The sequence below is a fragment of the Sphaeramia orbicularis genome, unplaced genomic scaffold (assembly GCF_902148855.1).
Source record: "Sphaeramia orbicularis unplaced genomic scaffold, fSphaOr1.1, whole genome shotgun sequence".
In the NCBI taxonomy this organism is placed as follows: domain Eukaryota; kingdom Metazoa; phylum Chordata; class Actinopteri; order Kurtiformes; family Apogonidae; genus Sphaeramia; species Sphaeramia orbicularis.
Genome location: NW_021941612.1, coordinates 77,176 through 90,000, shown reverse-complemented (window position 1 = coordinate 90,000; position 12,825 = coordinate 77,176). Strand labels below are relative to the sequence as shown.

Genomic DNA, 12,825 nt, shown 5'->3' with positions numbered 1-12,825 from the left:
CTAACCCTGACCCAGACCCTAACCCTGATCCTGACCCTGACCCTAACCCTTACCCTGACCTTAACTAACCCTTACCCTGACCCTAACCCTAACTAACCCTAACCCTGATCCTAACCCTAAACCTGACCCTAACCCTGACCCTGACCCTAACCCTAAACCTGACCCTAACCCTGACCCTTACCCTGACCCTTACCCTGACCCTAACCCTAACCCTTACCCTTACCCTAACCCTGACCCTGACCCTAACCCTAACCCTAAACCTGACCCTAACCCTGACCGTAACCCTGACCCTGACCCTAACGCTGACCCTTACCCTGACCCTGACCCTAACCCTAAACCTGACCCTAACCCTGACCGTAACCCTGACCCTGACCCTAACGCTGACCCTTACCCTAATCCTGACCCTGACCTTAACTAACCCTAACCCTGACCCTTACCCTGACCCTGACCCTAACCCTTACCCTAACCCTGACCCTGACCCTAACCCTGACCCTAAACCTGACCCTAACCCTGACCGTAACCCTGACCCTAACCCTTACCCTGACCGTGACCCTTACCCTAACCCTGACCCTGACCTTAACTAACCCTAACCCTGACCCTAACCCTAACTAACCCTGACCCTAACCCTAACTAACCCTAACCCTGACCCTAACCCTGACCCTAAACCTGACCCTGACCCTGACCCTAACCCTAACCCTGACCCTGACCCTAACCCTAAACCTAAACCTGACCCTAACCCTGACCCTGACCCTGACCCTGACCCTGACCCTAACCCTGATCCTGACCCTAACCCTAACCCTTACCCTAACCCTGACCCTGACCTTAACTAACCCTAACCCTGACCCTAACCCTAACTACCCTAACCCTAAACCTGACCCTAACCCTGACCCTGACCCTAACCCTGATCCTGACCCTAACCCTTACCCTGACCCTGACCTTAACTAACCCTAACCCTGACCCTGACCCTAACCCTAACTAACCCTAACCCTGACCCTGACCCTGACCCTAACCCTGACCCTGACCCTCACTAACCCTAACCCTGACCCTAACCACAACTAACCCTGACCCTAACCCTAAACCTGATCCAAACCCTGACCCCAACCCTGACCCTGACCCTAACCCTGACCCTAACCATGACCCTTACCCTGACCCTAACCCTGACCCTAACCCTTACCCTAACCCTGACCCTGACCCTAACCCTAACCCTGACCCTGACCCTAACTAACCCTGACCCTAACCCTGACCCTAACTAACCCTAATCCTGACCCTAACCCTGAACCTAACTAACCCTAACCCTGACCCTGACCCTGACCCTAACCCTGACCCTGACCCTGACTAACCCTGACCCTAACTCTGACCCGGACAATAACCCTAAACCTGACCCTAACCCTAACCCTGACCCTGACCCTAACCCTAACTAACCCTAACCCTGACCCTGACCCTACCCCTAAACCTGACCCTAACCCTGACCCTGACCCTAACCCTAACTAACCCTAACCCTGACCCTTACCCTGACCCTGACCCTAAACCTGACCCTAACCCTGACCCTGACCCTAACCCTGACCCTGACCCTAACCCTAAACCTGACCCTAACCCTGACCCTGACCCTAACCCTAAACCTGACCCTAACCCTGACCCTAACCCTAAACCTGACCCTAACCCTGACCCTAACCCTAACCCTAAACCTGACCCTAACCCTGACCCTGACCCTAACCCTTACCCTAACCCTGACCCTGACCCTAACCCTAAACCTGACCCTAACCCTGACCCTGATCCTGACCCTGACCCTAACCCTTACCCTAACCCTTACCCTGACCTTAACTAACCCTAACCCTGACCCTAACCCTAACTAACCCAAACCCTGACCCTGACCCTAACCCTAACTAAACCTAACCCTGACCCTAACCCTTAACCTGACCCTAACCCTGACCCTAACCCTGACCTTAAACCTGACCCTGACCCTGACCCTGACCCTGATCCTAACCCTAAACCTGACCCTAACCCTGACCCTAACCCTAACCCTAAACCTGACCCTAACCCTGACGCTTACCCTGACCCTGACCCTAACCCTTACCCTAACCCTGACCCTGACCCTAACCCTGACCCTAACCCTAAACCTGACCCTAACCCTGACCGTAACCCTGACTCTGACCCTAACCCTAACCCTGACCCTGACCCTGACCTTAACTAACCCTAACCCTGACCCTGACCCTAACCCTAACCCTGACCCTAACCCTAACTAATCCTACCCCTGACCCTAACCCTAACCCTGACCCTGACCCTGACCCTACCTGACCTGGAGTAGGATGTGTGATCTGGTTCTGGTTGGTGTGTGAAACTTCAGGGGCAGCCAAATGCAAAATGAAGCTAACGTTATAAACCTGCAGTTCCTACAATGTCCACTAGAGTCCTGATTCTATGGGACTGTAAAATGTAGAATTCCTCCTCTTGATTCTAACAGACTCATTCCACAGGTTGTATGAACTTTACGTACGTGATAATCAAGCCCGGATTAACCATATGGGCAACTGGGCAATTGCCCAGGGGCCCGCGACCTCTGAAGGGCCCTGGGTAGCTCGGGCATGACGAAAATATCTGGTTATCTTTTGCTTATAAGTGAAACTGTCCGCTGCCCGGAGCCATTGCACTGCACACAAACCCTGCTCCTGCTGTCTGTGACCGTGAGCTGAGACCCTCTCCTCATTGGTCAGTCCAAAAAGCGAATCAGCGGTGACGCAAATCAACATGCGTGCACTGAGCGGGATGTGAGGCGTCAAGAAATACGCGACGTACGCGAATCAAAACATTGCAAACATGAAGAAGCAGCTAAGTGGGAAGTTTTGTATTGGTCAGATAAGTATTTCTTTGAGAGAAATTGACGGTTTTCCAGATGTTTATAGCAGTGGCGATTTCTCATAGACTGCAAGACCGGCTTCCCCTAAAATGATGAAAATTAAATGGTTAAATATGTTCGGTTGTGTTGACATTTTATTGAATACAAATGCGTTACAACACGTTCATCTCAAAGACGAGTTCGTTCAGAATCAGCTTTATCACAAACCAACGGACTCGATGTTGTTCCCTTCTCCTCCATTCCCGTGTCTGTGTTTTCTCCTCCATCTCTGCTCAGTGCATTTGTCCACAGACTGTGTCCGTCTCTGGGCTTCAATGGGACTGAATGGAACAGTTTTTTTCATTGCGTCAAAACTGGACGGTAATTGGATAAATGCCACTATGTTGTCCCGCCCCCGGACGCCGGGTGTCTCTGCGGGCGAATGGAGCTGTGGGCGGAGCTCGGACGGGCTGGACGCTAGAATCCCACGTGCTGATTGGAGGATTGGTCGAAAGGCTGAATCCCGTTTAATTGACAGCTGTTTTCAGATCTACTCCTTCACTGGCACAGTTCAGTTTAATAACGTCGCGCATTCTGCTGTGAAATCAAGAGAGAAAGTACTACGAAATTACTCGTTCATTTTTTGCACTGTAAATAAAACACACTCATTGGACTAACTTGTTTCAATTTAACATAGTTTCAGCGTTTTCTTGTTTCAGTTCCATAATTTAATCATTTCTTGTTCGAGTTTAATATTGTTTTGTAGATAGTTAAATCAGTCATACTGTCGGCTAGGTCGGAGTGAAAGGAACATCTGTAGTTTAAAAAGGCTGAAGTCTGACACCCACAACACAATGAGCCAAGGCAATCTAAGCAGCCCAGCTCTGCTGGATATTGAGAGGACACTGGTCCAGTCCCTGAAAAAGACGCCTACTTGGTACGATAAGGTTACTGAGCATTTTCTTAATACTTTTTTTTTTTTATGTAAGCCGACAGTGAGCTTCCCCTGTCTAAAAGACGAGCAGTCGCCACTGGTTTATAGTATTTAGTATATTTAGTATTAAAATGTTTAACCCTTGCCTTGACATGCCTTGAATTGTGATGTGTTTTCTGTTTAAAAGTTAAACTGGGACCAAAATGTTTATTTTAGCAGATTATACTGCATTATATTTATTTTTTCCTTGTGGTGGCTCCATGAAAATGTTGAGATATGTTTATTGTTGAGAGAAAGCAGATTTCCAGATGTTTACATTGCACTTACTTTAACTCTCTTGTTGAATTCTGAGGTGACAAGGGGATTTCTGTTTAAAATTCATATCTGATTCTATCAGACTATGTTTGTGTTTTGTCTGTGGGCTTTTTCTGACGATTCAATACATTTGTGTTGGCAAAAAGTGTTCTTAGATAAATACTGGATACTTTGGAAATGGTTTCTTATTTATTTTTTGTGAAAATGGAGGACACTTCCCTCTCTTTCTAATGTAGTGGATCAATTTTAGATTATACTGATGATGATGATGTGTTTTGTTTTCATATCATCATATGCGAGTGGCCTTGACAAGAGGCTATAGTGGTGCACTTATAGTTCTATGAGCATTTACACATTTGTACATCAAAATGCAATTGATAATAGTTAGATATTGGAGTATGGGGTATGTTTACATATATTCCTGGAACTTATTCTGTATTTTGCCAGATTATAGGGATCCTGGGGTTGTGATGATGGGGCCCTTGAATATTGTTGCCCAGGGTACAATGAAGTGTTAATCTGGCCCTGGTGATAATCATTGTGTTCTGAAAAGAGACAAAGTGGATTTACAGCTGAACTACCAGAAAATAATCACATTGAAGAAATTGTTAACATACAATGCTTGTGTAAAAACATAAAAAAAAACATTCAACTGTATGATCAAAACAGTTTAAGTTCATTCAATGACTGACAGCTGAATTATTCAACAGAGTGAACTGCAGTAACACACACCTGCACAATAAACAACATATGACTGGGACCAGTGGTACCAGTACCAGGTACCAGGTAGTACTGAGGTGGTACTGTAACGGTACCGGGTAGTACTGAGGTGGTACTGTACAGGTACTAGGAAGTACTGAGATGGTACTGTACCAGTACTAGGTAGTACTGAGGTGGTACTGTACCAGTATCGGGTAGTACTGAGGTGGTACTGTACAGGTACCAGGTAGTACTGAGGTGGTACTGCACCGGTACCGGGTAGTACTGAGGTGGTACTGTACAGGTACCAGGTAGTACTGAGGTGGTACTGTACCGGTACTGGGTAGTACTAAGGTGGTACTGTACAGGTACTAGGAAGTACTGAGATGGTACTGTACTGGTACCGGGTAGTACTGAGGTGGTACTGTACAGGTACCAGGTAGTACTGAGGTGGTACTGTACCAGTACCAGGTAGTACTGAGGTTATACTGTACAGGTACCAGGTAGTACTGAGGTGGTACTGCACCGGTACCGGGTAGTACTGAGGTGGTACTGTACAGGTACCAGGTAGTACTGAGGTGGTACTGTACCGGTACTGGGTAGTACTAAGGTGGTACTGTACAGGTACTAGGAAGTACTGAGATGGTACTGTACTGGTACCGGGTAGTACTGAGGTGGTACTGTACAGGTACCAGGTAGTACTGAGGTGGTACTGTACTGGTACCAGTTAATACAAAGGTGGTGCTGTACTGGTATCATGTAGTACTGAGCTGGTATTGTACAGGTATCATGTAGTACTGAGGCGGTACTGTACTGGTACCAGTTAGTACTGAGGTGGTGCTGTTCTGGTACCAGTTAATACAAAGGTGGTAGTGTACTGGTATCATGTAGTACTGAGGTGGTACTGTACTGGTACCCGTCAATACAAAGGTGGTACTCTACTGGTATCATGTAGTACTGAGCTGGTATTGTACAGGTATCATGTAGTACTGAGGCAGTACTTTACTGGTACCAGTTTGTATTGAGGTGGTACTGTACTGGTACCAGTTAATACAAAGGTGGTACTGTACTGGTATCACGTAGTACTGAGGTGGTACTGTATTGGTACCAGTTAATACAGAAGTTGTACTGTACTGGTACCCGTTAGTACTGACCAGTTGGAAGAGGTTTTCCCAGAAGTCCTGTGTCATCAGTCTGAACAGGGCCAGGAAGGCCCAGCCGAAGGAGTCGTAGCTGGTGTATCCATAGTTTGGGTTTCCTCCGGCCTTCAGACATGTGTACCCTTCAGGACACACCCTAAACACATCGTCATGGTTTCAATCAGTGTTGATGTTATTGATGTTACTGATGTTCTTGCTCTTGTTCTTCTTAACGTACCCAGCATCAGAACTGTTCCCACACAACAGAGGATCTCTGTGACCAGGCAGGAAGTAGTGGTTCTCTGTCAAAAACACAACCAATGATCATCTGCATGTAAATGTGAAGGCCCTTGGGTTAGGGTTAGGGTTAGGGTTAGGGTTAGGGTTAGGGGTTAAAGGCCCCTGGGCTCCTCCTGGGGGTTAGGGTTAGGGGTTAAAGGCCCCTGGGCTTCTCCTGGGTTAGGGTTAGGGGTTAAAGGCCCCTGGGCTCCTCCTGGGTTAGGGTTAGGGGTTAAAGGCCCCTGGGGTTCTCCTGGGGGTTAGGGTTAGGGGTTAAAGGCCCCTGGGCTCCTCCTGGGGGTTAGGGTTAGGGGTTAAAGGCCCCTGGGCTCCTCCTGGGTTAGGGTTAGGGGTTAAAGGCCTCTGGGGTCCTCCTGGGGGTTAGGGTTAGGGGTTAAAGGCCCCTGGGCTCCTCCTGGGTTAGGGTTAGGGGTTAAAGGCCCCTGGGGTTCTCCTGGGGGTTAGGGTTAGGGGTTAAAGGCCCCTGGGCTCCTCCTGGGGGTTAGGGTTAGGGGTTAAAGGCCTCTGGGGTCCTCCTGGGGGTTAGGGTTAGGGGTTAAAGGCCCCTGGGCTCCTCCTGGGGGTTAGGGTTAGGGGTTAAAGGCCTCTGGGGTCCTCCTGGGGGTTAGGGTTAGGGGTTAAAGGCCCCTGGGCTCCTCCTGGGTTAGGGTTAGGGTGTGTGTGTGTGTGTGTGTGTGTGTGTGTGTGTGTGTGTGATGACCTCAGTTGCTCCAGCTGACTTGGTCTTTGTTCTTGTGTGACGTTGTTTTGTAGCGGATACACCATTTGTTTTCCACTGGCATTAGTTTGTGATCCAGTGCTGGGTTTTTGTGTTCCATCCAAAAGGTAAGTGTCCGTTTTTGATTGGCAGAACAGAGGCTGTAAGACCCATCCTTTTCAGGTTGGGTCAGTTTGTTGTTTTTGTGGTGTTTTTGGGAGCAGTTAGTGTTAGTGTTAGGGTTAGTGTTAGCTGGCTTCAGTCAGCTGTCTGGGGGGCATATATGTGGGGGTTTGTGGGGTGGCCTGGATGCAGGTTGCTTTGCAGTCCCACTGGTTTAACTGCTTAGAGACACAGCAACCCTATTTTCAGGGTAAGGGTTAGGGTTTGGGTTAAGGTGCAGACACACCAACCCTATTTTCAGCGGTCGGATGTCGTCGGTCAGTCTGCTGAGGTCGGTGACATGAGTCTGTTTGGTGTGTTCTGTTCAATTGTCAGTCAATAATGTCGTCTTCAGTCTTTTTGGCTGATTCAACATGTGTAATCGTCCATTCCCCATCGTTCTGTCGGACCAGTCTGATTGGTGGAGGGATAGGCCTGGACTAGCGAATGAGTGAAGCAGAAGTGTCCATGTGAATCCAGCTCTGCCAAGGTCCTGCCAACTGTTACTGTCTTCTAGAACAGTCCATTCACTGCTCAGATCAGATCTGAAGGAGTGACAGTCAGTGTTGAATATGGACTGCATTCATTCCATCAAGTCAACACTGTTAGCATTGTTAGCATTGTTAGCATAGTGCCATTTCTCCACATTTTTCACCTGTGACATCTTTCTTCTTCCACCAGTTTATGCGAACTAGAGCTGACAACACCAACCCTTCTGGACTACTGAACACTCTGTTGATAACAATGACTGATGGCAGTGAGTTTTGGGATTTGGTCTAGAGAGATGTTCTGTCATTTTTCGGTCTTAAGTCTCATGCAAAAGCAGAACGTATGCTCAATTCAGTAGTTGATTTGGTGTGTTCTTCACACTTTTTAGACCATGTCGGGGAGACGAGAGCAGACTGATTAGTTGGGCTACCTTTCTGGTGATGATTGGCAGTCGGTGTGTCTTCACACTAAATGTGAGGATTTGGAGGTGAGGACTTGTAGCACTAACATCAGGATGACTATCCAAGGAGCACAGTCCAGTCAGCGTGGCCACAGTTTCCACTCTGCCTACAGATGTTTTTGGCTTAGAAAAAGAGGCAGATGTGGACCGTGTGCATCGATCCCTGCTGCTTTAACCGAAACCCAGCAAATCTTCTCATCCCATAATAGCAGGTTTACACTATTACACAGACTGTGCTGTTGTCCTACCATGGGCAAGAGCACAGCAGCGCATCAAGGTGAAGGACTCAAATATATGCATTTTTCCGGATCTCAGCTCACGGACGGTAAAAGTCCGTGCAGGCTTCAGTGACATCCAACGTCAGCTCAGGAACATTCCGGACATAAAGTTGGGGCTGCTGCATCCAGCTCGCCTCTGGGTCACAAGATGGAGTTTACATCACCTGACAAAGCTGTCATTTTTGTGAAAACACTCATAGAGACTTGGCTTTGTTCCTGTGAAGTCTCTGAAGCAGATGTTTGAGTGTCGGAGCCACTGCAGTTATATTACTGTTTGAAACGGTAGTGTTGAAATGACTTTGAATAGCACTGTCTGCAAAAAAGCTTTGATTATTATTTCATTCATTCATTTTCTGAACCCGCTTTATCCTCACTAGGGTCATGGGGGTCGCTTGGAGCCTATCCCAGCTACATAGGGGCGAAGGCAGGGTATACCCTGGACAAGTCGCCATTTCATCGCAGGGCTGAACATATAGAGACAAACAATCACTCTCACATTCACACCTATGGGCAATTTAGATTAACCTATTAGTGCATGTGTTTGGATGGTGGGAGGAAGCCGGAGTACCCGGAGAGAACCCACGCAGACACAGGGAGAACATGCAAACTCCACACAGAAAGGTCCCACCCCCCGTCGACTGGTGTTGGAATCGAACCCAGGACCTTCTTGCTGTGAGGCACGAGTGCTAACCACTGCACCACCGTGTCGCCCCGATTCATTATTCATTCATATGATTATTATGATTATTCATGATTATTATTTCATTATTGTAGAAATGTTTTGTTGATTTGGATAAAACCTGACCTGAGTTTTACAGTGGATAATAAATATGGATCATTGGTTTCATACCAGGGTTATTGATGTGCTCTTGATAGTCAAAGCCGTTCCATGAGTGGTTGCCATGGTAACTGCTGCTGGCGTTACCATCGGATGTCATGTTTTGCAGCCATGATGGCAGCAGGACACACTTTTGCCTCAAATTTCCCATGAAGAGCTGCAATCCAATCAGTGCGAAGACGCTGAGGCAAAACACCGTCAGGATCATGACATCACCCAGTTTCTTCACCGACTGGATTAGAGCTCCGACGATGGTCTTCAAACCTGAGGAACGGGTGAAGATGAACTTTAAAAAGGAATGAGTCAAAAAGAAGGAAAATGAATCCCACTCACTGAAGAAAAAAAAAAAAGAATCCCACCCACTGGTCTTTCACAGAGGAAAGGCTGGAAAAACCGAATATACTGTTCAGTAGAGTTCAGTAGAGTTTAATAGAGTTCAGTAGAGTTTAATAGAGTTCAGTAGAGTTTAGTAGAGTTTACTAGAGTTCAGTAGAGTTTAGTAGAGTTTACTAGAGTTCAGTAGAGTTTAATAGAGTTCAGTAGAGTTTAGTAGAGTTTACTAGAGTTCAGTAGAGTTTAATAGAGTTCAGTAGAGTTTAGTAGAGTTTACTAGAGTTCAGTAGAGTTTAGTAGAGTTTACTAGAGTTCAGTAGAGTTTAATAGAGTTCAGTAGAGTTTACTAGAGTTCAGTAGAGTTTAGTAGAGTTTAATAGAGTTCAGTAGAGTTCAGCAGAGTTTAATAGACTTCAGTAGAGTTTAATAGAGTTCAGTAGAGTTTAGTAGAGTTTACTAGAGTTCAGTAGAGTTTAATAGAGTTCAGTAAAGTTCAGTAGAGTTTAAAAGAGTTTAGTAGAGTGTAGTGGAGTTCAGTAGAGTTTGGTAGAGTTTAGTAGAGTTTAATAGAGTTCAGTAAAGTTCAGTAGAAATAAACAGAGTTCAGTAGAATTCAGTAGAGTTCAATAGAGTTCAGTAGAGTTTAAAAGAGTTTAGTAGAGTGTAGTGGAGTTCAGTAGAGTTCAGTAGAGTTTAGTAGAGTTCAGTAGAGTTCAATAGAGTTTAGTAGAGTTCAGTAGAGTTCAGTAGAGTTTAGTAGAGTTTAGTAGAGTTCAGTAGAGTCCAGTAGAGTTTGGTAGAGTGTAGTAGAGTTCAGCAGAGTTTAGGAGAGTTCAGTAGAGTTTAATAGAGTTCAGTAGAGTTCAATAGAGTTCAGTAGAGTTTAAAAGAGTTTAGTAGAGTGTAGTGGAGTTCAGTAGAGTTCAGTAGAGTTTAGTAGAGTTCAGTAGAGTTCAATAGAGTTTAGTAGAGTTCAGTAGAGTTCAGTAGAGTTTAGTAGAGTTTAGTAGAGTTCAGTAGAGTCCAGTAGAGTTTGGTAGAGTGTAGTAGAGTTCAGCAGAGTTTAGGAGAGTTCAGTAGAGTTTAATAGAGTTCAGTAGAGTTCAATAGAGTTCAGTAGAGTTTAAAAGAGTTTAGTAGAGTGTAGTGGAGTTCAGTAGAGTTCAGTAGAGCTCCGTAGAGTTCAGTAGAGTCCAGTAGAGTTTAACAGAGTTCAGTAGAGTTTACTAGAGTTCAGTAGAGTTTAGTAGAGTTCGGCAGAGTTTAGTAGAGTTTAATAGAGTTCAGTAAAGTTCAGTAGAAATAAATAGAGTTCAGTAGAGTTCAGTCGAGTTCAGTAGAGTTCAGTAGAGTTCAGTAGAGTTCAATAGAGTTTAGTAGAGTTCAGTAGAGTTTAACAGAGTTTAGTAGAGTTTAGTAGAGTTCAGTAGAGTTTGGTAGAGTGTAGTAGAGTTCAGCAGAGTTTAGGAGAGTTCAGTAGAGTTTAATAGAGTTCAGTAGAGTTCAATAGTGTTCAGTAGAGTTTAAAAGTTTAGTAGAGTGTAGTGGAGTTCAGTAGAGTTTAGTAGAGCTCCGTAGAGTTCAGTAGAGTCCAGTACAGTTTAACAGAGTTCAGTAGAGTTTACTAGAGTTCAGTAGAGTTTAATAGAGTTCAGTAGAGTTTAGTAGAGTTCGGCAGAGTTTAGTAGAGTTTAATAGAGTTCAGTAAAGTTCAGTAGAGTTTAAAAGAGTTTAGTAGAGTGTAGTGGAGTTCAGTAGAGTTTAATAGAGTTCAGTAGAGTTTAGCAGAGTTCGGTAGAGTTTAGTAGAGTTTAATAGAGTTCAGTAAAGTTCAGTAGAAATAAATAGAGTTCAGTAGAGTTCAGTCGAGTTCAATAGAGTTCAGTAGAGTTCAGTAGAGTTTAAAAGAGTTTAGTAGAGTGTAGTGGAGTTCAGTAGAGTTTAGTAGAGTTTAATAGAGTTCAGTAGAGTTTAACAGACTTTAGTAGAGTTTAGTAGAGTTCAGTAGAGTCCAGTAGAGTTTGGTAGAGTGTAGTAGAGTTCAGCAGAGTTTAGGAGAGTTCAGTAGAGTTTAATAGAGTTCAGTAGAGTTCAATAGAGTTCAGTAGAGTTTAAAAGAGTTTAGTAGAGTGTAGTGGAGTTCAGTAGAGTTTAGTAGAGTTTAGTAGAGCTCCGTAGAGTTCAGTAGAGTCCAGTAGAGTCCAGTAGAGTTCAGTAGAGTGTAATAGAGTTTAGTAGAGTTCAGTAGAGTTTAGGAGAGTTTAATAGAGTTCAGTAGAGTTTAGTAGAGTTCGGTAGAGTTTAGTAGAGTTTAATAGAGTTCAGTAAAGTTCAGTAGAAATAAATAGAGTTCAGTAGAGTTCAGTAGAGTTTAAAAGAGTTTAGTAGAGTGTAGTGGAGTTCAGTAGAGTTCAGTAGAGTTTAATAGAATTCAGTAGAGTTCAATAGAGTTTAGTAGAGTTCAGTAGAGTTCAGTAGAGTTTAACAGAGTTTAGTAGAGTTTAGTAGAGTTCAGTAGAGTTTAGGAGAGTTCAGTAGAGTTTAATAGAGTTCAGTAGTGTTCAGTAGAGTTCAGTAGAGTTTAAAAGAGTTTAGTAGAGTGTAGTGGAGTTCAGTAGAGTTCAGTAGAGTTTAGTAGAGTTTAGTAGAGCTCCGTAGAGTTCAGTAGAGTCCAGTAGAGTTCAGTAGAGTCCAGTAGAGTTCAGTAGAGTGTAATAGAGTTTAGGAGAGTTCAGTAGAGTTTAGGAGAGTTCAGTAGAGTCCAGTAGAGTTTAGTAGAGTGTAGTAGAATTCAGTAGAGTTCACTAGAGTTTAGTAGAGTTTAGTAGAGTTCAGTAGAGTTCAGTCCAGGACCTGATTCAACACTGACCAGGGATAACTGTGATGGTCTTCAGGGCTCGAAGAACTCGGAACGTCCTCAAAGCAGAAACATTCCCTAAATCTACAAACTCTGTCAGATATCTGAAACAGACATGACATCAGCATCAGTTCTCCCAGAAGAACACCAAACCACAAACAAAGGCCATAGAGTCAGGTCTAACTATGAGACGGTGTTAAAACAAACGCCACAGAGTCAGGTCTAACTCTGAAACTTTGTTAAAATAAAGGCCACACAGTCAGGTCTAACTATGAGACGGTGTTAAAACAAACGCCACAGAGTCAGGTCTAACTCTGAAACGGTGTTAAAATAAAGGCCACACAGTCAGGTCTAACTATGAGACGGTGTTAAAACAAACGCCACAGAGTCAGGTCTAACTCTGAAACGGTGTTAAAATAAAGGCCACACAGTCAGGTCTAACTCTGAAATGGTGTTAAAATAAAGGCCACACAGTCAGGTCTAACTATGAG

General features: G+C 44.9%; 1 protein-coding gene across 1 annotated transcript in view; it reads right to left on the bottom strand.

Annotated features, from left to right (window-relative positions):
* LOC115416469 (sodium channel protein type 4 subunit alpha B-like) overlaps positions 1 to 12,825 on the bottom strand; it is an 88,115-nt gene that overhangs the window by 37,734 nt on the left and 37,556 nt on the right. The window contains 4 exon segments of the mRNA XM_030130244.1: positions 5,936 to 6,077; positions 6,159 to 6,222; positions 9,157 to 9,408; positions 12,347 to 12,438. Of these exon segments, the coding sequence (XP_029986104.1) occupies positions 5,936 to 6,077; positions 6,159 to 6,222; positions 9,157 to 9,408; positions 12,347 to 12,438 (550 nt within the window).